The 25,783-nt window shown below is 42.4% G+C and overlaps 1 protein-coding gene and 1 pseudogene across 1 annotated transcript; one reads left to right on the top strand and one right to left on the bottom strand.

Annotated features, from left to right (window-relative positions):
• The first annotated feature begins 3,084 nt into the window (after positions 1 to 3,084).
• On the top strand, positions 3,085 to 19,703 carry LOC147415008 (galanin receptor type 1-like; annotated as a pseudogene).
• A 3,969-nt stretch (positions 19,704 to 23,672) lies between these two features.
• On the bottom strand, positions 23,673 to 25,711 carry DDX28 (DEAD-box helicase 28). Its single transcript, XM_009960305.2, has one exon. The coding sequence runs from the start codon at positions 25,694 to 25,696 to the stop codon at positions 24,095 to 24,097; it is 1,602 nt and encodes a 533-aa protein (XP_009958607.2). The 5' UTR covers positions 25,697 to 25,711; the 3' UTR covers positions 23,673 to 24,094.
• Positions 25,712 to 25,783: the final 72 nt, after the last annotated feature.

Below are 25,783 nucleotides of genomic sequence, written 5' to 3'. Positions count from 1 at the left end.
ACTCAGTGAAGTGACTTGTTCTGCTCCTAGCTGGACTACTGAACATGTTTTATGACAAGTACTTTGTCTCAGTGTGGCCAGTTCCCTTCCAACTGCATTTGGCCTGTGAATTCTCAAGGTCAGGGGATTTCTCCCTGTCAAAACCACACCATTGAAAGCAGTTGAGAAGTAGCAGAAAGAAGGAAACATAAGAAAGAATCTTTACCATGGCATTCAAAACTTCCAAAAAAGGTAAGCACAGTTTCAGGATAAGTTTTCAGCAAAGCATGTAAATTACCACTGGAAATTATTTCCTCCCAAGACAGACCAGCCAGGAATACTCCCACACCAGCCAGCCTCTATTTGAAGTCAGATCTGCAGCATCTCGGTTCCCTAGTAAAGCAAACAGAGTTTTTGCACCTAGTTTGCTGGACGTCTAATTCACCACTTTCCCTTCCAGAATATTCACCTTTCTTCCCACTCCCCCAGTTAAAACACTCTCACTAAAATCTGAAGAAAAAAAGACCCAAAAAACAACCACAAACATGGAACAGTCCAGTTTTTTTAAAAAAAATTTTACTAGGATCCTGAAGATGGAGAAGAAAGCTGGTAATGTCCCTTCTGTAAGAATTTAGGAGATCTTTGAATTTTGTTTTTTTTGGTTTTTTTTTTTACAGATCTAAACAATCCTATGATCTGTCCCCCTCACTGCTAAAACTGTTCTGTCCTCTGCCCATTCTTCACTTAGTGTGCCATACATTCTTTTAGATCTGCAAAGCTGTTTGTGCTGCAGGTGACATATGCATGCAACTCTTAAATTCCTGCATGCATTGTCTTGAATCCTCTGCAGTAGAAACCACTCATGCTGCAGTTATTTTGCACAAACCCACTAAAAGAAAAAAAATGCATGCTCATTTGCTGCACTTGCTACAAGGTCTTCTTAGGTAACACTTTCTGATACAACTGCCCAGGAAAGAAAAGGGAAAAAATTAAAACCAAACAGATCTAAAATATAGAAATAGCTATTGAAACTACTTTCAATAGCCTTCGCTAAAATGTTACATGAAGTTATATAATTAGTATTACAAGAAGTAACCTTACAGTGGTCACATTATCACAAAAGGAAAAATAAGCATATTTAAGTTTCATGATTTAAGGGTGTGTACATGCACAAGGATGAAAGGAAAGTAACAGCAGATAGAGTTAATTACTGAACAGTGGGACTGTATGTTTGAGGGAAAGAAAGACCAAGGACCACTACAGGAGCAGTCTGAAAGCAGTGAAGGAGGTGAAATGCCAGTAGATATCACTGAAATCTGCAGCACAGCCCCAGAGCTTGCAAGGGCCCCTGAAACGTGGGGCATTGCAAGCAGCTGTGTGCAAGCTGAGATCCCAGCAAACAAACAGAAGGTTTGGAAGACTTAATGGTGTCTGAGGTGCTGTGCTGTGCTGTGCCACAGCACACAAGTCAGCCAGGCTGCAGAAGACCGAGAGCTGCAGGTGGTTTTCAGGCAGCTGGTCCAGCCACAGCAATCTGCTCACTGGCACATGACAAGGGTAGATCTATTTTTTCCACAGCAACTTAGACATTTTCCACTCCCTGGCCACTTCCCACCTCACTCCATAACTAGCCTCACAACCATACAGGGAAATAAGGAGTCTAGCTTCACAACAGATTTTAAACAAGAGTATATCAAAGCAGGCTAAGGCAGGCAGCACTACCACCTCTCAACAAGAGCTTAGAAACAAGTCACAAGGCAGGGCAAATCTCAGTTACTGCACTTTGTTTGAAAAATGAAGGGGGTCCCTCCAGTCTAACCCTCACATCCACAGGAGCCAGTGGTGGCCTGCTCAGTCAGAATGCCTAGGCTTGTAACAGCTGAAAATAGAGACGCATACTCTTCTACAGAAGCAGCTGTCCTGCAGGCATATAGCACTGTGTGCAGGAACTATTAGTGTTTGTCTAAACTTTGCTCCCTCCTTACTGCCTGTAGAGTTCACAGAATCCATTAAGAAATATGAGGAAACAAACCATTAAGACCCAAGTTACTTAGTACCTTCTAAAATGCATGTACTGTTTCTATAAGTAAGCATAAACCCCGCAATAACTAAGCCACTAATCCTTAAACTTTTTTTTTGAATCTGTATTTCTGTTCCCTGGCAGGGAATACTGCAGCTGCTCACAGCTACTGAGACTGAACCTTTCCTTTTCCAGTGCAGATGCTCTTGGCACTAGTGAGTTGAACCCAGAACTTCTTTGCAGCTGGACTGACAAGACCATGAATATTCAGGCACTAAGGAATTGGGCAGTTATCCAAGTAGCAGGACTCAGCTGCTGAATCTAAGGATCTCCCAGGTTCTTGTGCTAAAAACACAATTCAGATTGCTTTATGGTCTAATGTGAGCACATTAAAGACTATAAAACAAGAAAAATCCTGCTCTGTTAATAAAACCCCTATTTTAGCCTTTTTCCTCCTCATACAACCAGTTCCAATTGCTGCTCCTCAGAACTGCACACGCAATTGCTCAGCAGCTGCTGCTTGACCTATCCTTTTGGATAAAAGCTTGCTTTTGCTTTCCTCTTTCTCTTCTTGTAAGTAGTAATGTCGGCAACAATGCTGATCAGTGGTTATTATCCGAAGGCTCTGGTCACAGACAGCATTTGTTCTCTCTGCTGCAGCTGGGAAAGTAGGTATGACAGCTACGGATCCAGGGACTGGCATGGGAGGGAAGCAGAAGAGGAGGGGCGTGAGGAAGCAGAACCGCAGCTACTTGGCCTCTGGTCTGAGCTCCCAGGGCAGCCTCATCCTCAGCCCTTTGGGCACGGACTTTTTCTCTCCACGTGAGATTCTCCTGCCAAACCTGCAGTTACCTCTTGGATGAGACATATTCTTTAACCCCCTTTTTTCCAGTTTCTAGAATAATCTGCACCAGACACGGACAGAGCTTGGAAGAATCATCTGAAGAAAATTGCTTCCCAAAGAAAACACAGAGCATTGGAAACCCCAAGCATTCAGCCTCTGGCCACCATTAACAAGCACAGACCTGCCTGATAGCAGTCAGGGCTACAGCGACTGCTCCCTGCCTTCCAAGCAGCCTGGCTCCATGGAGGAGCAGGAACACAACTTTGTGCTTTCCCTTGGAGTCAACATCAGCAAGTGCAGCCTTTAGACTAACCAAACAGGAACCCCAACATGCTGGTCAGGAACAACCAGGGGTGGCCTGGAGCTGGTGATTGTACCAGCACTTTTTGGGCTGATTTTCCTCCTGGGAATGGTGGGAAACACATAATTGTTTTGGGGTACCTCCAGCCTGGGGGACGTCAATCACACAGCACTACCAACATCTTCATCCTGAACTTGAGCATCGCAGACTTTTCCTTTCTGCTGTTCTGTGTCCCCTTCCAGGCCACCATCTACTCCCTGCCAGAGTGGATCTTCGGTGCCTTCTTTTGCAAGTGGGTTCACTACTTGGCCAAGGCAACAATGCTGGTTAGCACCTTTACTCTGGTGGCTATGTCTGTGGACAGACACACTGCTGTGGTCCACGCCAAGCATTCACCCTGCATCCACAGCAAGCGCAACGCTATCCTCAGCATGGGTGTCATTTGGCTACTGTCTCTACTCATTGCCATCTCTGTAGCCCAGCACCAGGCTCTCATGAGTGGTCATCAGCAAGCACCCAACAGCTCCTTCTGCTGGGAGCACTGAGCACATGGTTCAACAGCCAAGCAGATGTACAAGATTACCATACTGATAGTGGGATATCTCCTGCCACTGGTGCTCATCACCTGCTGCTAAGCCAAGGTGGGTGAGAGGAAGATGAGCGATGTTTAAATTGAGGGGAAAAAAAAAAAATCAACTCCCAGACTATTGGTAGCTGACAACAAATAATAGTTCCAATCCTTTCTGTATTCTCTTCTGGTATAGACTACTTCTGAGGCAGGGGGAGGGAAGGAAAACAGATAATGAAGTTACACCAGCTCACAAAAAGGGTTACAGCTGCTAAACTGACACCCAACCCAACACCCAAATCCCCTAAAAACTTGCTATATTTCCTATTTTTCCAGTTTGTTCTTTCTTGTTGTTTGTTCCTAGGAAGAGTAAAAACCCATGGAGGGAGAAACTATGCCAAGAGTGTACAGAAACAGTAAAAGACACCATTCAGATTTCTTCCTTGCCTTTTTTTTTTTTTTTTTTTTGACACAAAGCTCAGACACTGTGTCTTGCAAAGATTTGCAAAAAAAAAAATCTTTGGATCAGCATTTTATTTGATAAATCTCTTCCCTTTTTGTGTACTGCTATCACTCAGATTTTTGGTTTCCCCTTACTGATCTTTAGCATGCTTAAGACTGATAGTAAGTCTATGAGTTGTGTTAGTGTGCAGAATAAGTTTTTTGTGAATTTTGAATTAGTACCCTATTGTGGAGTGCCATGGGACTGCCAGGGACTGGACTTCCTTATCACTAGTCAATTGCAGTTTTACACTGTTGAAAAAAATGTTTTCCTTTAATTTACATTCATGTCTGTTTAATCAGACAGTACATTACTTTCAATACTAACCTCTTCTGCTACCATCAGTGCTAAGGACAGGACAATGCACATAGATTTAAGCTAAAAATCTCTAAAATTCAGGCCTTGCTTGTCCCAAGAGGAAAGAGCCACTGATCCCTTAACTCCTGTCACTGTAGCTCCAGCTGTTTGTCCCTTCACTGCTCTAGGTGAGCAAGCAGCAACTGGGAGGTAAGCTGCATCTAAGAGGCATTTTTTTTGTTCATTATTTTTTTAAAAAAAATTAGTCTGTTATCTCCAAAGGCCAAAGTATAACTGTAGCCAGGTTACTGCTGTGCTATAATCAGGTTTCAAAAGCTTGATCTAGATGTTAACTGAGAATTTTCCTACAGTGCTATTACATTCATTATGACTCCTTCTGAAAGGAGAACCCACTCTGACTACCCCATTTGTTAGTGCTGTGTTCAGGAGTGGTAGGACAGTCACACCAGGGCACAGTACTGGCAGCCTGCTCTCTGCCCATTTATACAATCAGCCTAGAGAATAAATGTAGATAATCTGAGGCACCATCTAAAATTTTCAGGTAGCAATACTCACTAACTTCAGTGATGCAATGTCAGATTTACCTGACAAGAACAGGAAAAATGCTATTTCAGTCAGAAATGTTATAATTGTGGAGCATACAGTGATAAGTAAACTGTAGATTGACTACTCAGAGAGAGGAAGTAATGGACACTCAGGTCACAGCAACTGTACAACCCAAATGAGCAGCACGTGCACCTCAGAGCAGATGTGACAGCCAGTGGAGATGACTGATTTTATTTGCTCTCAGCCAATGCACTGGCCAGTTTCAGTGGCTACCTGCCACATTAGAGCAGCCCTATAAGATGTTGTCGTGATTCTGTCTATGACAAAAATGAGGGTCTTTACAGCAAACATGGCCATTTGATTGAAGGGGTGCAAGGCAAGGAAATCAAAGCTTTGACATGATCCCAGGAAAAAAAAAAAAAAAAAGACACACTGGTACCACAGCTGCAACAAGCTACAGATGTTTTGAAACACAGAACCACCTCTGGGCATGACAGGTTGCATCCAGTAATTTACTCACTAGCATTACAGGACCCTGCTGTAAGTCTAGATCACTCACAAGATGAGGAATTCAAGATACTAGATTTTTCAGCATGCTGCAGCTATACCTCATAACCTGAACTGGTACCTCTATTGCTTTCTCTTTAACCAGAGACGCTTACTGTAATGGACACAAAAAGGTGTATCCCCAAACATAAAACACAGCCGTCTGTTCCTTATCTCAGAAAGAAACCAATCTTAGTAGATTAGTGTTCTGTATGCAGAACTATGATACTAAGGTATCACAGAAAAACATACAGTGCTCATCAACATACATGTCTTCATGATCAACCTACTCAGGAAAAAGCAGAGGTACTTTAGGAAGTTAACTATGCACTTTAGCAGTTATGGTAGCACCTCAAATGAAATTCAAGGGGTTTAATACAAAGATAATATCTTTCACATGTATCCTCTGCAATAGCGTGCTACAGTTTTAATGGTCCAGTCTGTGCTGCTTCCAGTTGATTTAGAGTTGTTACAGAGATTTCACCAGTCCTTTATGTGTATGAATCCTAACTATAAATTATATTTAGTTTCTACTGGTTCATTACATTCACTAACATACATTCAGTTTTCTTGGTAATACACTTACGAGTAGCAATCCATAATTGGTCTTGCACCTACGCTGCCTGTAAGGTTAAAACTCAACTGGTATCCGCAATGTTATCTCACTATGGAAGTCATAATACAACACGTATACAATATTTCCTTGATGGGAGTTACTTTCCCTTTCCCCTTAGTGGGTTTGATCATATTTTCTGTGTTCAGTTGCTGAGTTCACAAATAAGCATAAAGCTTCAAACACACCACTTTGTTCATCTGCTTGTTCCTGAACCTTATCGAGATTAGTGTTATTATTCCAGCCCATCTAATTTCAAAGGTTCTGATAAATGTTATTTTAGTCACCTTTCCTAAGGCAATAAATTATGCAAGAATTGGCTGCTATGTATATGCAGGAACACCATCAGACCTAGATGAAACAGACTACATCTTATTTTGCCTACTGACTTTCTGGTGCTGCACAGATATATTGTGAATTAAAATTTGAGAACCAAGAGTATAATTTCTGAGCAGATAGTGCAGCCTACAAGCAGAAAGCACGGTCAGTGTCTCCTGTGCTTAACAGCTGCCATGAGAAAAGGCAACCAAGATCTGTTGACGATTTTATGTAAAATACAGTAAATAAAGTGCCTTGCAGCATTGTCATTTTGCTAAGAATAATTTCATGACTTCACAAGTGAAAAGCTGCTTTAGATCTCAACGTCACCAACAAATCCCTGGCAGTTTGCTTCATTTAAATTCCCCTGTCTTTCCTTACCTATATATGACATATTACCCATTTCTTTGCTACATTTGAAGAGAATTAGTACTGTAATTTTCCCATAAAGCAGTAACTTACAGAACATAATTTACAACACTCATTTTTTTCAAGTGTATCTGTTTGCGTTGTTTTCAGATTTGACCTGTAGAGTTAAATGAGAAAATAGCTTTAGAGTTTCTTCAGCTTTGGGTTTCCTGATTAGACATGGCTGAGCAGACAAACCTGGAAAAACACACCTTTGAATTCACCTGTTCAAACAAGTTCATGGTACAGCACTTCCTCCTTCCCCTTCGGCATTTCCCTGGCCATAATTCTGGAACACCCAGTAGCAATTCTTGTTCCATTTGGCACAGTTAGGCCTAATTAAACAGGTGATTTTTTCACATAAAAAAATCAAATACTTTCCTCTACACACTCACATCTTCCACCATTTGCCTCCTTCCAGCACTCTGGGTAGAAACTGCTCATCTAGCCTTTCTGCAGGCCAAGGAGCATCTTTAGCGTACCTATTTCAAGTTTTTGTTCCCAGCACTTCTCTTAGCACTTTTTATAAAGAGTTTTTCTTGGGTTGGTTGCAGACACTCTTAATTCCTGCACATGCTTTCAAAGTATACTTGAAACACATGAGTGTCAATCATTTAAAGCAGATCTTCTTAAGGATGCTTCGCATTAGAGCCCAATAGGAAATTCATGTGTGTATGTCAGTTCTGTTAAGTTAGCTTCCTTCATACATGCTTAATTGGTCTATTAGTGAGAAGTAGTTTTGTTTGGTTTTAATTCAGAAACTTAATCAGAGATTAAGTGAACAGCTTTTGCTTATTTTGCTCAAAGATGTTTGACAAATGAATCTTGCTCCACATAAGAATTATTAATTTAGAACATCTATCTTGTTCTGAAATACATGTGTGACTTCACTGGCTAAGCCTTAATTGCTGTGATCTACCAAAAGAAAGTGTAACACAACAGCAAAGTCTTCTAATATGAGGTGATAAAATTACGCAATTTGAGTCTGTTAATTCGGTGTGTACCTTGACCACACTGATATGGAAAACAAAGTGTTGTACTGATACAAAAGAGTACAGTCTGTAACTATGACCACTCAGTTCCTACTTCTTTCCTATAATTTCAAGGAAGCAGGACATTTGAGCTGTTGGCTTCATCCAACCCTTAAGGGAACAGGTTTTGAGTTTGGTGTGTTTGGTTTATGGGTTTGTTGGTTTGGTTTTGTGTGTGGTTTGGTTTTTTTTAAACAGACAAGTGGTGAATTTTGCAAACAACTGTTTGTTCAGATCACACGACATTCATCTGGGCTACATATATGAGTAAAGGTCTCAAACAAATCAAACTACAGACTTAAGAGTCTTTGTTGAATAAAATATTCCAGTGAAAGGGCTGACAGCATTACCATTGCAAAGTTTGTTCTGCCATTCAGAATTTCAGAAACTGTAAGATCTCTTCTGCTTTGTGCTATACAGACTCCAGGATAGAATACTTCAAGATCAAACACAGTTAAGAAACAAAGCAAATAGCATAGAGCTTAGGGAAGGTTCTTGTCATAAACAGCATTCCACACACTGGCTGAAGACACGTTGCTATTATTCTCCATTATAAGCTGCTTCCAGAAAAAACACTAGTATCACAGAGTCCTAGTATAATATCAATCCCTCCACTCCCCAGTCCTGTAAACAATAACAGGCAGAAGAAACATCATCCTAATTCACATAGTTTGAGCCATGAAGCACAGAAATGCACGCAGTAAGGAAGTGTTACAGGGACAAATCCGAATTCAAGCCACCTGAAAGGTCATAGAGGAGCAGATATTTTATCAGCTATTAGTACATCTCATGAATCTGGCAACAACATGTGAATCTCAATAAGACCAACATTTCCAGAACAAGTGAAAGAGATTGCTAGATGCAGACCTAGTGCAATTTCTAAAGAGATTATGACAGTCCCAGTATCATGCAAGTATATGCCTGACTTTCTTAGTTGCATTGCTGTAGCAAAGAAAACAAAATAATACTGGATTTAACTGAATCTAAGCATGTGAAGTATATTACTGGAGCCCAGATACTTCTTCTGTAGCTCAATTTCTCCCTTTAAAGATCATATCATAACAGTAACCTGTATCAATGTTGTTAAAAAAAAGCCTTTTTTAAAAAAACTGAGTCAAACCCATGGAAACACAGCTTAATGAACTACAGTACTAGAAATTTGTTATTCTAAGAACTCTTGCTGTTTTCTCTACCACTTTTTTCTGCCTTTTTCCGACATAGCATCATTTTCCAGTGCCTGCTGCCCCAGCTCTGTGCTCCGCTTTCTGTACATGCTTACCTGGTGTGTGCTGCCTGCACCCAGCAGAGGAGCACCAGCTGCCCAGGGACCGAGCAGAGCTGCACATGCAGACAAGCATGCCTACTGTCTGTTATCCCAGTACAGAAGCAAAACCCAATTAAAAGTTAAAATTATTATAAGTTTTTTAGCTATCTGCACAATTAAAGAGAGCTGACACATACACCTAAAACAGAGCGGCACTGCCGCCCAATTTCCCCCTAGGAGAGCCTTGTCAAAAAGTTCCCAGTGCACACCAGTATATGAAGCATCTTCTCTAAAGAAGTCTTAAATGCCAAGCTTCACTTCAGCGGGATCTGAAGACCCTTCTGTTGTCTCCCAGACAGCATTGTCACAAGATATGCTTGGGGTTACAATATGGATTTCATTCTGGGCATTAGATAAAGGAAGAAGTTCCAAACTTTTTGCGAGCTTACACCGAAATGCTGCATGATGAACTGTGCTTGCAGAAGAGATACATGACCGTGTTTCCCTGTTTAATGCCATACTAGCTGCACAAGTTTGCCAACCTTAAAATTGAGATGGTGTGATGCTGCAGGACTTCCCTCTGCAGTTTTGGACAATCATTTCTTGAGGCCAGCCAGCAAGACCACATGCTAAGAAATCCTGTGCAACCCTCTGTCACAAAGTATATTCCGGTTCTGCTGCTTCCTTTCTACATTATGCAGACTACAGCAAGTCTATAATTTGGCTCCAAGGACAGTTAACAATTCCCTGTGACAGTGTTTAAAAGGGTTTCATAAGATCCCAGCCCTAGGAAATCTGAACGTTCATTTGCAGTAAATAAGAAAATTTAACAGTGGAAATTAATGCAAACCAAGGTCTACTCTAATCATGAAGTGGCCCTGTGGTGTTTTACTGGCCTCCGGAGCACACCAGGGTTTCTGAATGTTTCCTCATTTTGTCCTGTACATCTTTAAAGAACAAATAATAAGACTTGCAAACTGAACAATCTGAAATGCTTTTTCAAGTTAAAGAATATTTCTGGGGATGTGATTTTCAAGGGAGCTTGCAAAATAGCTGTGAAAGGGCAGTAGGAGTTGTGGAACCTCGAGGCCAAAAGCTCCAATTGATAGACCAATTGAGCCATTTAAAACTAACAAATTAGTACTAGACTTTTCTATTGTTTATCTGCAACAGAAAGGTGAACACGCTTACCTAGTGGGAAAGCAGTGTCACTTTTTCTGATCTCTATTCCCTTCCTAGTAATTTCTAAAATTTTATTTGCCTTACTTTATTACTTTTTTAAATATTTCCCCTCTTCTAGCCGTTACTTGAGAACCAAGCCGTTCACAAAACTATCATAAGCCCAAGGTCTTGCTCCAAAATTGTAATGGTCAGATGAAAACATCTCTCTACAAAGCCAATTGTTTTCTTCCTCAGCTCATATATTAACCACCTTACCTTTACCTATATGAAAACTAGCTGTTCATTGCTCCCAGATCTTGACCGAGTCTATTTGGGACACTCCCTGGAACACCACATTTTGAAGGTGATACAACAGCTTCAGGTAAAACATATAGAATTCCTTCAAGGTAGACAGGTATTCTGAACATATTGGCCAAGAGAGACAATGAAAGTTTCACTGTAACTGCTTTCCTATATGCTGAAATATTTCTTTGGCTTCTGTTCACACAAATGGAAGGTTTTCATACAGACTTAATGAAAGCAACGTTCAAGGCCTTGGCACTTGAACAACAGTGAGTACAAAGGACCATGGGAGATCCCACAATCCATCCAGCAAAAGAATATTAATCAGAAGTGAAATCCTGCAAGTTGTTTTGCTAACAAGGGCCTAGGGCAGCAAGAATAGAAAGCATCATTAACAATTAGTGGATAATAGCAATATCATAATGCTTGTAGGCATTTATGAATACAAAATGAGTAAGTATTAAAGGCAGAAATCATTAGTGACATAACACAGAATGAGAGATGTGCAGATGAGCAGTAAGAGCACTGCTCAAACATCTGGGAAACAGAGTCTGCCTCTTAGCACCATAATGAATTGATAACAACTGAAAATCTATTTGCTTCAATCTCTCCTCTTCTTCATGACAGCCAACTGCCATCTCTGATTGCAAGAAAGAAAGTACAGAACCATGAAAGAACACTTCCAGTGTGGCTTTCAGACCACTAAAGAGTAGTATTACACTCAAGTGTAATAAAAAAAACCCAAAGGGTAGTGAGAAGTACTTCAGAAGTAATTAACAGATGCATTTGCTCTGAAGCAGAGGAAGCCGCTACCCAACATTTAAGTTAGTAAAGAATAAGTACGGCATTTTTTGAATCAGCTGTTTGAAACATTGCATGTTTATCACTAAGGTACAAGCATGTTTCTGGAGATCAAATTGTACTTTGGGACAATTAGTTTCTACTAGAACTTCACAGGCAGAAAGAAAAAGGATGTTTGCAAACTTATCAGTGGGAGTCAGATTAGTGAACGAAGGAGAGAAGAACTTGGCACCAGCAGAAAAGAAACCGACAGGTTTTGCCTTGCACATTGGCTTAAGAAGCACTCAGAGCAAAGGGATGCTCTTGACTGACTTCTGTTTTCAGAAAACAGAAGATCCCAGAATATAAAGGCACAAAAATTGTTTTCCTCAGAAGTTGATAAGCACCTTCAGCAGTACAGTAGTAGAGTGTGCTAAGCCACATGTCCTTCCTGGGTGCTGACACAGTGTACTTGCAGCATCTAAAAGCAAAAGCTTAGGGCACCATGGGTCACTACATTTTTGCCAAGCCTTCACTACAGTAAAAGTACAATATGTAGCCAAGTCTGAAACTCTATAGCTTACTCAAGTCAAGTTTGGGACAATCGATCCATAACAATGGGGTCTCAGACTTCAGGGAAGAGGAGATGCAAGTCAGAAATGTGCATTACAGGAGAAAAGAATTTATCAGTAAATCACATCAGATAGGCTTTGTATTAGAAGTCAAGAGAAAAGTCCCAGCCCACACACAAAGGCTGAGGAAGTATAGTATGCTGCGAAGAAGCAGCACTAGCCAGAATAAGTCTGCCTTTGGAGTCACAACAGAACATTATTAATTGAAAGTAGTTTGAAGGACTAAGGAGAAGGATTAAGTCCTCCCAAATTCTAAAACAAGTTTATTACATCCCACATCCTCCCACAGAGCAGTAACAAAGGAAGGCTCAGTTGTTACTTGCTGATGACAACATAGAACAGGCATAGGCTTCTTTGTGCTTCTTCCTTCAGAATCATGGAGGAAAAGAGAGTAAAACTTCCAGGGGTTTTTGCAAGTTAGTGAGAGTCTACTGTTTAATAAAAGCCTCATTGAATGTTCTTCCCCATTTCTGTCTGGCTGAGGTACACAGTACAAATGGATGATATGGTCAGCTCTGAAAAACAGATGTGCAGCTAGCTGTCTCAAACTACAACTAGATCAGGAAAGTGACAAGCTCTCTACCTTTAGACTGCTATCCACAATATATTTTAACCTCAGGAATGTTTGACCTAACATATCAGGTAGTTCTGCCAAAAATAGGCAAGTTCATGGAATACTCAAAGAATTTAATTCATTACAGGGCAATCTTAATTTTGCGCTTGACAAGTTACTTGACAAGCTGAGGCAGCCTCATTAGAAGCTTACCAAGGACAACAGCTCCAATTAAATGCTAAAGACTTCACCATCCTCCAGAATGAGACATCTCCCCCAGAAAAGGTTTTTAAACACGTTTCCCATTGCTTTTTGAAGGACAGAGGAAACAGGTTGTTCAGAGCTGAAAAAAGTCAAAGGGAAAACAAAGAAAACCAGGAAAACATAAGTGAGAGTCAGATCACCTATAAAGGTAACAAAAGAATAAGCAAGTAAATTCTAGATGCTCTGTGCATGGCAGAAACAATAAGGAGAGAGGGGATAAGAGAAAAGTTTAAATATTTATTCAACCAAAAATATTTATGACTCTCCTAGTCTGTTTTCCACCATGCTATTGATCCACTGTATAGCTTAAGCACAGTTACTTTTTCTGTACAACAAATAATGTAGTAAGTTACTTTGTGAAACTGCTTGAAAGACTTCTAGGAATATTAAGAGCTAGATAATCCAATAGTGACCATTGTACATGTCTATTATGAACCCACTGAACCTTCAGAGATGAACCACAAGGCTGACATTACCTGAGCATGACTAGACCAACAGTAATCCCTTAAGTATGCAAATTATCACAGCCCACTGACCAAACTCAAGCAGATCAGTCCTCCACAGCTGGTCACAGTCTATATTGACATTAGTTTCAGTTACAACAAAGTTACCACACAAAAAGCCAAACATATTATTTTGTTTCTGTTACCTCTATCTGTACTAGACATCCCCTAACTTGAAAACACAGACACAAGTTCCATTTCCAAGACATGTTTCTTGAGTCATGAATTATGTCTGTACCTACATTTAGCCTGTACCTGGAGCTAAACTGTAACGGTTGCTCTATCACCTAACGACCCCCCAGTAGTCAGGGAGGAGAATCAGGAAGAGAAGAGCAGACCTGCGGGGAGAAGTGAAAACAGAATTAATGAAACACCATCAGCACAAACAAAGGTATACTCAGCCAAATGAATAATCAACAGAAAAGCGGCCCTCAGAATCAGGAAGAAGCCAGAGAAGCAAAAAACCCCACCAGAAGCTCTCCTTCCCTAACAAACCTCTCCCCTTCATAATGACCATGACATTATGGTATGGGCTACACCTGAAGCTAACTCAGGTCAGCTGCCCTGGCTGACTCAAAACTGCTAGCATGGCTGGCCTATAATTCTATCCCAGCCAAACCAGGACAGCATATTATTGCTCTAGTATTGTCTACGTTTTTTAATCTGCAAAATCCAAAAGCTGGACCTCAGAAACATCTTTGGTTGATATATAGCAACTGCAAACTCATTTTTTAATGCCCAGCCCAATATTAAATGTGTGGTTTATTATTGCACGATAAAAGGATGAAAGAATCTAGGTATATATTTCTTATCCACAAGAGTATTGCAGTGCTTGTAGCCCCCTAATTAACGAGAAGGATGCTATGAAAGGTTGCCTCAGTAAGAAGCCCAAGCTACTTAACACTGATAGATGGTAAAAAAGTAGCACCATTATTGCTGGTGAAAGCTAGGGATGGGACCTGTCTATTAATAATTTCTTTAGTACTTATCATACCACATAGGCAAGCTAGAGCCCACAGGACAACTACATCTGCGCATTTCAGTTCCATCAACTTCTAAGCATACCAGTATATTTTCAAGAACAGCACCTGGTTCCTAGCGTGGCCAATTTGAGGACATTTGGGAGTTGAGGTTGTCCATTCACATGAGAGAGTAAGAACATGTTTTGTCACCTCATATGTCAGACAACATTCTGAAGGAAGCATCTGAAGTATGCCACGTACAGAATGAACCTACAGGTTATTACCTTTCAAAATTAATACAAACTTACTTGAGAGACCTATTTGACACAAATATCTTTTTTTTTTTTTTTTTTAATGTATTATAGGCAAATGTTTTCTTTTACCTGAATGGAAATTTTGATCTGATGCAATAACATCTTCCTAGAAAGGTTAATGGATTTAACTGGCCAATGTAGCTAAGACAAGCGAAGGGGGTACTTTTGGCTCACATCCAAACACATTTTTCCACTTCAATAATCATATGTTTTTATTGCAGGAGATCATTGCTGCAGGCCCTATCTAAACAGAGCAAAGACAGCGCGTGTCCAACATAGAGAAAACTCCGCTTTATCACATGGTTGATTTTTCTGCAGGGTTAAACAAGTAGAAGAAAAAGCGGTGGCCATGTAAAGCACATTTTAGCCTTCCCCCACATTACTACTGTCCTAGCAAGCAGAATATACTTTAAACATTGTAGTGTGATTCACTCAGATATAACATCAGATTAAATGTATGTCATAAATGATAATTAGAATTCTAGTGTGCCCTCATGTTTTGCAGGTTTTAATATTGTTACTTAGGAAGGTCAGCATAAGATAAGGTCCTGATCCAACTCCAATTGTCTAAAGTAAAGCCCTAGACAGATATTTAATAAAGAACTATACCTGAACACATAAACGTAGCAGCTTCTCAGAGATGAAGTATTTTGACATTAAAAAAAAAAGACAACAAAAGTTTTTTAAAGTTCTAAATAATCTTAGGAAACTTCAAGAGCATTATAGGGCAGTTACTGAAATGAAACAGACAAACCTGGAAGATGAACAATTTCCTCCAGTTTCACCCCATATCTCAAATCCCTTTGAACAAGGCAGGTTACAAATATAAGACTTGTTTAGAAATATTTTGAAATGTCTCCCGCTGTTCCCATGTATGGGACTGCAATTCTTACAATCCCAGATGTTATGCACCAGGCCTAATCACCTTATATTCTTTCTGCTATGAAGTAATGTCACGCCGCTTTTCCCTGGGGCATGCTGTAATTTCTCCATACTGTCATCTCCAGAACACTATCTTGATAGTTAGTCTGCAATACTGAAGCCTTCTGCTGACCAGTATACATTCATGAACACAATACCCAACTCATTGATACAGGAAGACAGAAAAAGCCACCACTAAAGTAGACTCTAGAGGAGTGAAACTTTAAGTACCTGGGGAGCCACTGGCAAGGGAAAGACTGCAAATGCTCTGAGAAGTATTTCAGTTGTACCACTACTGTCTTTTAGGGCAACAGAGAACTCATCTAAGACATAATTCCTTGGGAAATGTTGCTTCATTAGTTCTGGTACCCATAATTTCCTTATTTTGCTCATATTGTATTTCCAACAAGGCCAAGCATATGCCATAGAGAGGCAGACTTACTAAAACATGCTGCAATTTTCATCTCACTCAAAGCACACAGCCACAGAGAGTAAAAGAGAGGAGCAAATGACCCATGAAATGTTGTCCCAGCTTAACGGGAATCCAAAAAAATCTCCTTCCTGAAATCAGCTTTACCAAGCCACCTGAGTCACTGCTGAAATACTGCTTGGGAGACATGCTTAATTTGGCAAGTCATGCCAACTGTGCAGTGCTACAAAAAAGTCAGAGAACACACAGAGTTTTTTCAGCAGCTGTTGCATTTGCTGTATTTTAGGGTGGGGGGCAGAGAAAAAGATTTCCCTTCTCCTAAAAGATCATTCCATCTTAGGTGTTTTGGTTTTAGATATATGTAAGCCTGAGTCTGTAACTTCAGTTTATACATTTTAACATAACAGATATAGTGATAGTACGCTATAGAGTGCTTTAAAACAAGATGCGAAATCCTGCAGGTCTCCTCTAGCAGACAAAACAACTGCTAGATGTAGCCATTGTATCCACTGATTAAATGAGGTTTTGTTCACTAGAAAATTATCCCTCTTGTAGGAAAGTAGTTACATGGTATTCACTTCAAATTATGCAGAAGTGTTGACCTAGACTAGTAAGGCTGTAAATCATAAGCTAAAATGAAGCCCAAGTTTTCATTTTTCTCCTTTGCTTTTCTGCTACTTATACAACAACTCTCCTTAGGGGAAGGATAATATCTGCATATTTGCAAATTGTTATATCTATTAAAATGAGAAAATACAAACGAGAAACACCAACTACTAGAGTTGAAAAGCACACATTTTGCTGAGAATCAGGTGGAGGGAGAGCAGGGAAGTCACCTGCTGTGCATTCGCTACAGTACCCCAAAAAGGAAGGATTAAATACGTAAAAAAAATGCTCACCTTCCATTACCATTAGTATTTTTGAAAACTCCTGAAGTCAGGTGGAATTAGCCCTGCAAAAACATTAGGAAAGGCTCTCAGGGGACCCCAGACAGTAAACTGAGCCTTGCTACGTATTCCCTGAGTGTGGTAGAAGCAGAAAGTGAGAAAAAAGCAATACCCTTGTTGCAAATCTGCAGTGGGTAAGAAAAACTTATTTACACAAAGTTAGATAAGTAGAGACATCCTTTAATAACGATGGGATCCTTCCCAAAGATGTCCACCAGCACATTGCAATCAACAGATATTTATCCATTAAATTCATACATATTTAGTTTATACAATATATATTTAATTTCATCCTCTTGATGATTGGTTCTTCTTTTCTCGCTTCTGATGCAAATTAGCACGCAGCCTCAGTCGTAGTCTTCTATTGTTCTCTTTTGAGTAGGTGGTGTAATTTGGGTAGGTGGACCATGAGTCGGAGGTCTCGACCACTCCTCGAATTGACCATGTTTGGTCAGGGAACATATCCTTGGCTTGCAGGCTCTTGGCTCATACCTGCTTTGGTCGTGATTCAAAGATTATACACAATGGGTACCATCATAAATCCTGTCTTGCAGACATCTTGGACTACAGCATACCATCCTTGTTTCTAACCACTAAGAGATTATTGGTTAATGAATACTTTAGGTCTGGAATTTTACAGAGGCATGCTAGCAGCATAAGCAATACAGATTTTATTTTATATTTGATCATTTATTCCATTTGAGACTTATTTTCCCAATATAATGATTAGTCTCTTCTATTAATATCCACTAATTAGGATTCTCGATATTCAAATCAAGATGGGAAAAGTAAGGGGATTTCCACGCAGTATCCTAAAATCCTAAACCTGGTGATTTCTGCAGCACCCTCAGCCTTCTTAAACTTGAAAAGTGAGGTTCTACTCCCACAGGCCTCAGGGTCTTACAGAAAGGAAGTTGAAGTGACTTACAGTTTAATTTTATTTGCTGTAGCTTATAGCAAATAAAAGTAATTCTTCATCCTCTCCAAAAGCTTCCAGGAAAATTAAAACAAACAAATTTTAAAATAGAAAAGAGTGTTCTTGTTGTAACACGCACCCTTAACTATACCAGATTGAGGAGTTTTTGTTCAAGAGGGGAAGCACTTTTTCAATAAAGACCAAGTTATTTCTTGGTATGCATCCTGCTGGTCCCCTGAACATTAACTTCACAGCAATATTTATAGGGCAAGGGACTCACTTTGGTAAGCATCTCTGCCTCAGGGACAGCAGACAGCCTGGACTCGCAGCCCCAAAACGCAGGCACCCCAGTCTTGACCTTCAGTCCTCTGTCCACCCAGCTTCCTCACAGTCTGAGCCCCTCTCCTCAAGCTACCATTTCCCCTCAAAAAAAAAAAACAAAACCCAAAGAAAGAGCCTGCTAAATTTCACACCAAAATAGCTCAACCAGCTCGTACCACCTACCTTTGGTCAAGGCTGCCTCTCTCTGCCCCCTTCCCACCCTAGCAGCACCCAGCCACCCCTCATGCTGCCCCACCACGTTCCTCCGTCCTCCGGAGGCACCACCTCAGCCCTCCTTCCTCTTCCTCAGCCAGAGCTGTGGGGCTACCACAGCTGCAGTCGGCAGCTCACCTCATGTTAACCTTCATTTTGGATGGCGACTTTGAAGAACACTATTTTCAGGAAAATTTTACCTCAGGTCAAGCTTTGGGGCTTACAAATGACAGCTTGTGACAGTGGCTGGCCAGCCTAACTGAGGAGAAAGCACTGCAGGGGCACACCTCTAACCCAGCCAGCACATGGGTTGGGATCCCACAGGCACAGTGAGCATCTCTCAGCTAATTATCTATCTAGGAGTATTTCTAACCAAAAAGCACTGCATGTTTTAAAACAAATAATCCTCCATGCATTGTTTTTCTTGGTTTCTCCCATGAGAAGGAAGCTACTGGAAAAATCTTTCTCCTCAGGTCAGTCTTTGTTACTCCTCTCAGTAGCATGTTTCCTTGCAGCCAAACTGTTTTCCTCTGCAATTATTTTCAATAGCCTTAAAGTTCCTCAGCCTCCAAATGGTAGGGAATATTATTTCCACTCCTCCACGTAACACAGTTAGCATTACTGTTGCAGCCTCTGTATTGTTTGAGGTTTTATGGGCACTATCTCCAGTGCCTATAGAGTTATTTGCTTGAGCCAAAACCAGGCAATACTTGTTTTCCAGGGGGCAGGGTTGTTCTTTATAGCGTCCTTTTTCATATTGCGACAATTTGCCCACCTTGCAGTTGTCAGTGTTGCCTTTGTTATGCTGCATTCTCTACTGACAGAGGAAGGCAAACTGACTCATACCACAGACTCACTTGATCACTGCAACCATTTAATATGTAATCTTGTGTTTTCCAGACAGCACAGACAGTGCTTCTTGTAGTCGTCGTGTTCCTGCTTTCCTGGCTGCCACACCGCATCATCACTGCAGATGATGTGGGCAGAGTTTTGGCAAATTCCGCTGAACAACGTCTCCTTCACCTTCCACATCATCTCTCATTGCTTAGCCTATGGGAACTCTTGCATCAACGTCATCATTTATGTTTTCCTCTCAGAAAACTTTCGCAAGGCCTGCCGGCAAGCCTTCACCTGCAAGTTCTTCCTGCAGAGGGTTCCCACTGAGAAACTGGTCAGAATACGCATGGAGAACTTCTCTACCACACACTCGACAACTAACATGTGAATTTGTCTCACAAATACGTTTCAGGAGGAAGAGGAGGGGAAAGGGTGCTGTCTGGTGAGAACAGGTATACAAGTGCATTTCAGTGAGTGTTTCAGCCTGTAAAAATGTGGACTTTGTCAGATTACCGGAGTGGTAGGAGGCATTTTTCCATCTGGCTGTTAGGACACTTGACACAGCTTGTCCTAGGGTACCTTGCTAAGCACTGGGCTATGTGCAACAGAAGTATCTGAACGTCCCTGTAGTGCCCAAGAGATAAAACGCATATGCAGTTGCAGTTCTGCCTATAAAGTCTAAAATAAGAGTTACACAGAAAGTAGAATATGGACAGACAAGAAAAGAGCAGTTAGTTATGTGTGTAGACAGTCATTAGGATGTGAACAATGGGTGATGCGACATTCAGAGAGCACTGAAAAGCAGTCTGGGAAAAGTCAAAGTAAAAAGTCTTTGAATATGTCTTTGTTTCTTAAACAAGTTTGTCCATATGCGAGCTACACATATTTTTAGCTCACTAGTTCTGATAGGGTCCCTAAATCTCCTTGAAGGCTTTGCTGTAATATTTACCTATTGGGTAGTAAACCCTTTCACACGACGTGTCAGTGATGTGGATGTCTGCATTTGGTGGCTCAGCTTATATATTGCAGGGTTTGAATGTATGCGTGCTCCTGAATGTAATTACTGCTGTTAATCACTGGCTCCAGTAACTGTCTCTTTGTCAGCAACAGTAAGAGAGTGATATTTCTCAATATATGCTCAAAAGAACTGTGGTTTTGTCTGAAAGTAATGTTTACAAAAGGCTTTATTGGTAAATATGGTGTTCTCTGAGTATATCTACCCAAAGCTTTTTATTGGCCACTGTAGTATATAAATAGTATCCAAGGTTTTGGGCTTTATTCTTTTTTTTTTTTTATAATCTGTTTTGATCAACAGTGCCCTAGCAACAGTTAGTTTAGAGCATTTGTACTGCGTTCAAGGTTACTGTTTGTAAATATATCAAGTGCATATTACTTCAAAATTCAGAAGCATATGGAAAAAACTTTATTATTTCACTGTGTTGTCTAATTTGACAATATTGTCTGCTGCAATCCAGACTGACTTGTCATGGGATTCACTGTAACACAATTCCAGATTCATAGACTACGTTACTGAGCTCTTAAAAGTGAGTTACCGAAGTTAAACTACAAATTATACATCTTAAAAACATAACAAAAATATCCAAATATAACCTTGTAGAACATCTTCAACATCTCTTGTTATTGTCATCAGAACACATACAATTAATTTCTGTAACACGTGTAATACACTAATCATTCATTTTTAACATGTGTATTTTATACCTCAGTGTCAAGTAAGCCCACATTGCCTTTTATAATGTGGGTAATTTATCAGAAGTCAACTTTCTTGCTGTTTTCCTTCCATGTATTTTAACTCAAGAAAAAAACCTACTCTCTTATCTCCAATGCCACTTAGCTACTGACACAAAGTAAGAAGATGCATTAATTATGAATGACCATTGCCACATAGTTCAATCACAAATCTTGTGTCAGAAGTTATTGTTTATGTGAGTTTTTTGTGTGTTATGCGAGTGTTTCTGTGTGATTATTTAACTCTGGTTAACTTTGGTTGCATTATTTAGCTGAAAATTGTAGGTAATAGAGCAAAGTATTACAGTACACATCTGCAACAGTTATTAAATTTTAGCCTGAACAACTGAATGATTTAGTCCTGTATAGTAGCTATATGAGAAAACAAATACTTGAAGTTGGACATCTGAGATCCCGAGCAATGATTTGCCTCAGAAACTTAGAAGGGCAACTCTGTATGTTGAACTGGGAAGCGCAGTCACCATCCTCAGCTGCCTTGGGAAAGAAAGACTCTATGAAGCAGGTAGTAACTAAGCCTGAAATTGCTTAGGCAAAGCAGGCAAGCAAATATTAGAATTGCTTACTTGGAGTTTCTTGAATACAATTTACCTAATTTGTGTGTCTACAGTTAAAGGAAGCTATTTCTCAGCAGTTTGGAGAACCTGATACAACATAAGATGCATATTAACAAATGGGAGTAGCTTATAATTCTAGATTGTCCCCAGATTTCTGTTTAAGGATTTACCGTACTCCTATACCTGAACAGTAAGCTTCTGCTTGTGGACACATAAACCGCCTGACTTGCAGTTAAATTAACTACAGATGAGAGGCAAGTAGTCCATGCAGTTAATAGGTCCAAATTATAAAGGTTTCCACTCTCCACATGGATCACTCTTGCACTGTATTTCTACAAAGCTGAAAGCTTTCTGTTGTATTGAATAATTTTACCCCAGCTTGTAACTTCCCCTAAGAGCCTCTTAACTGTGTAATGTGCACATCTAGGATAAGGTTATACAGTGTTATCCTTAAGTGATTATCTGTGCACGTTTTCTGTTTTTTTAGTTTTTACTCCTAGTATGCTAAGAATAAGAGTAGCTCCAGTGCCTTATTTCCTCAGAAACCAATGATTTAGATACTATGGTGGGATCTTTTCGTTTAACAGCCTCCTATTTCTACATACTGAGTTTTAGCACAGGCTAAAGTGGATAGCATGGGAAAAACAACCACTAAAAGAAAAGGCTGTGGTAAGTCACTGCAACAGAAATTGGAGCTAAAATGCTATTTTTGTATGATTATTTACCATGGATACAAACTAGCAGCTAGATATGAAATAACCTCAGCCTCACTTTAATCCTGTTGGTTTAAAGCAGAAAAGAACAACAGCGCAATATTGAACAGAAATCTTGTACTTACTCTGTTACCTGTGAGTCATTAGAATCTGCGAGTCAACACACTTCCTCCCTTTAAACAGGAAACATTTTTTGGTGGGTTGGAGGTTTTTTTTGGTTTTACAAGCAGTTCAGAGACTGGACATGTGTCTTGGTTTGAAAAGACAGGTGTCTGTGGAGGAAGGCAGGAGCCTCCCTTGAAATGGAGAGTGCAACCCCCTTCCCTCCAAACTATTATAATTTTGAAATTAACGGGCCTTCAGGCAAAGATATGGGGAATAGGAATAACAGTTCTTTACTAATATATATATATATATATAACACAAGGCAGGGAAAAACAAACAACCCACTGGTTTACACTGACAAGAGTCAGGAATACAACCTGACACCCTGTTAGGGTGGCAGTAGCAGTCCGATAAGATGCTGGCTGCAGTCCTCCTGAAGTGATGGGTGTAGTTCTGTGGAAGCAGCAATCAGGTAAAAGAGTCTGGTCTTCCTCCGAAGGTCCAGTGGTCGGCAGGTAGCTCTTGTCCTCTGGAACTCCAGTGGGGGGAAAAGCTCCTCTGGGAATCCAGTGGAAGAAAGGCTGCTAGGGTGTTCAAAATCTCCGGTTTTATTTGGCATGGACTGCTTGGCTCCTTCCCCCCCCTCCCCGGGCGGAGTATCTCACAATGGGATGGGGAGTCGTGAGGCAGTTCCTTGATGGGCCATTAACAGGAGATAGTCCAGGAGCGAGTTACCGATGGGTCAGGCGATAAGGCATTGTTGTGCCCAGTAACAGGAGATAGTCCAGGGGGGGGAGGCAGGGAGCACCGCCCCACCTGGTCTCAACAGCTCCTGAAGATGGTAATAGAATATATTTTTTTTTTCTTTTGGCACATTTTACACTGTAACCCAGGACATAATGTCACTACAGCATGCAGAAAAAATGAGCAGAAACCACTTAAAAGCTTTTATTTATTTATTTAATAGACCATGAAGCAGCAAGATCCCCTTTCTCGGTGAAAGGTAACCATAAAATCATAGAATAGTTTGGGTATGACAAATTAAGACCTTGAAAAAACCTCAAGCTTTATTGTGGCTTCTTGTTCCCACCAAAATTTACAGGTATCTGGTCTGGAATTCTCTGAATGAACTGCTACATCACAAGAAAATTAAATATAATTTGTCCTTTAGTGTTCTGACATGTATCTATAATTGGTCAAGGTTATACCAAAGTTAGGAAAATATTTTATTTTTTTTCCTGCCACAGTCTTAATTTTTAAGTTTTAATAATGAATGTTTAGCTGCTGGTGGCAGGAAGCAATGAAATGCAACAGAGCTGCACATCACACAGCCATACTTCCATTCCAATTTGAATTTAAGTCTCAACAAAATTAAACAAAATCAACTGATGAGATCATTCTTCAGTCTTCTCCAAAGGCATTTTGTTACTCCTTAGCTTCCTTTTGGAAAGCCACGAGTTGCGATGCCTGTGGAAACAACTATTGCAGCTTCCAGAACAGTGCACAAAGCTATCCCTATCAGCTGGTTCTGAAACTCTTCTTTCAGTCCAGCTTACACACAGAAGCTCATTCGCTCTGCCTAAATGACTTCAAGCTTAGACACTAACAGGCCATTTATTACTGCTTGGCAACCTGAATCAGCCTCCTTTAGGCGGAGGCTTATTAACAGAGGAGTCCATGCCTGGGAGACCTGTCCTTTTCCGGGCTGCAGTCTCTATTTTCCGCACCAGGTCCACATCCCACCGATGGGTGACAAAACTAACCACAGCTCCTGGTGCTTTGCTTCCAACCCGTCCAACTCGCCCCACGCGATGCAGGTAGTACTGTAGAGTGTCTGGGAAGTCATAGTTGACCACTAGCTGCACACTGCTGGTGTCCAGCCCCCGCGAGGCAAGGTCAGTGCAGACAAGGATAGACACGTCACCCTTCTGGAAGGAGGCAAAGATGTCAGCTCTAGCAGCTGCTGACATCTGTCCCTGCAACCTCAGGTGTTTGATTTTGTGGTCATCCAGGATATAGCCCAGCCAGTTGACAGTGCTGGCACTGTTGCAGAAGATGAGAACGGCCCCGCTGGATGCTGATCGCTCCTTGAGTAGCTGCAGCAGTTCAGGCAGCTTGTCCCGGCCTTTGAGGCGGACAAACTTCTGCTGGACGTGGGGTGGCAGGCGATGCAGGCTCTGGGTGGTGAGGGTGACAAACCGGCCCACGTCGGTGAACTTCTCTAGCGTCTCGCTCAGCCCCGCGGGGAAGGTGGCTCCGACCACCACCACCTGGGTTCTCGCCTCCCCGGGGCCGGCTGGCCCGGGCGCGCCAGCGGCCAGCGGCGCGTGTGCCAGGATCTCCTCCAGCGGCTCCGTGAAGGAGTCGTCCATCAGGGCGTCTGCCTCGTCCAGCACCATCCAGCGCAGCCGCCCCAGAGCCAGAAAGCGCCGCCGCAGCGCCTGCCGCAGCGCCCCGGGGGTGCCCAGCAGCACGGCGGCACCCGGAGGCGGCGCCCGCAGCTGCCTCCGCAGCCCGCCCGCGGCGCCGCCGCCCGTCAGCCCGCGCACCTGCAGCCCCGCCGGCCGGCACAGCGCGGCCGCCACCGCGCCCACCTGCGCCGCCAGCTCCCGCGACGGCAGTACCACCAGCCCGCGGGGAGACGCCGGCTCCTCGGGGCGGGAGAGCAGCCCGTCCAGCAGCGGCAGCAGGTAGGCCAGCGTCTTGCCGCTGCCGGTCTCGGCGGCGCACAGGGCGCTGCCGCCGCGGCGCAGCGCGGGGATGGTGAGGCGCTGCACCGCCGTGGGGCGGCCGATGGAGAGGCCCTCCAGTCCGGCCAGCAGCGCCGGCTGCAGCCCCATCTCGGCGAAGGTCGGGCCCTGCCCCGCGTCAGGCGGCGGCGCCTGCAGGGCGGGAGCCGCTTCCTGGGAGGGCTCCAGCTGGAAGTAGTCCCCGCAGGCCTTCCTGTGCTTCCAGCCCGCCGACACCAGCTGCGGCCGCTCCCAGCGCCCCACCGTCTGCCAGCGAGGCTGGTTCAGCTCTGGCCGTCGGCTCCGCAGCAGCAGCTTCCCGGTCCGCGCCGCCGCCTCTCCTTGCCCGCGCCGCCGGCGCTGCGCGCCCCGCTGCAGGCGCAGCCGCAGGGCCCAGGGGACGCGCACCACGTTCCCGGGGGCCTGCGCACCCGCTGCCGCCCGGGTGGCCGCCAACCGCCGCGGCTGCACCGGGAGGGCGGCCACCACCCCTCCGCGGCTCAGCGCCATGACGGCCTCTCACGTGGTGGCGGCGCTGCCCGATGACGCCGTGAAGAGACGCTTCCCCGGTTCCCCCCGCCCCCCGGAGCCGCGGCG

This window comes from Leptosomus discolor, chromosome 8 (assembly GCF_034619465.1).
Source record: "Leptosomus discolor isolate bLepDis1 chromosome 8, bLepDis1.hap2, whole genome shotgun sequence".
Lineage (NCBI taxonomy): Eukaryota > Metazoa > Chordata > Aves > Leptosomiformes > Leptosomidae > Leptosomus > Leptosomus discolor.
This window is presented reverse-complemented; position numbering and strand designations above follow the sequence as displayed.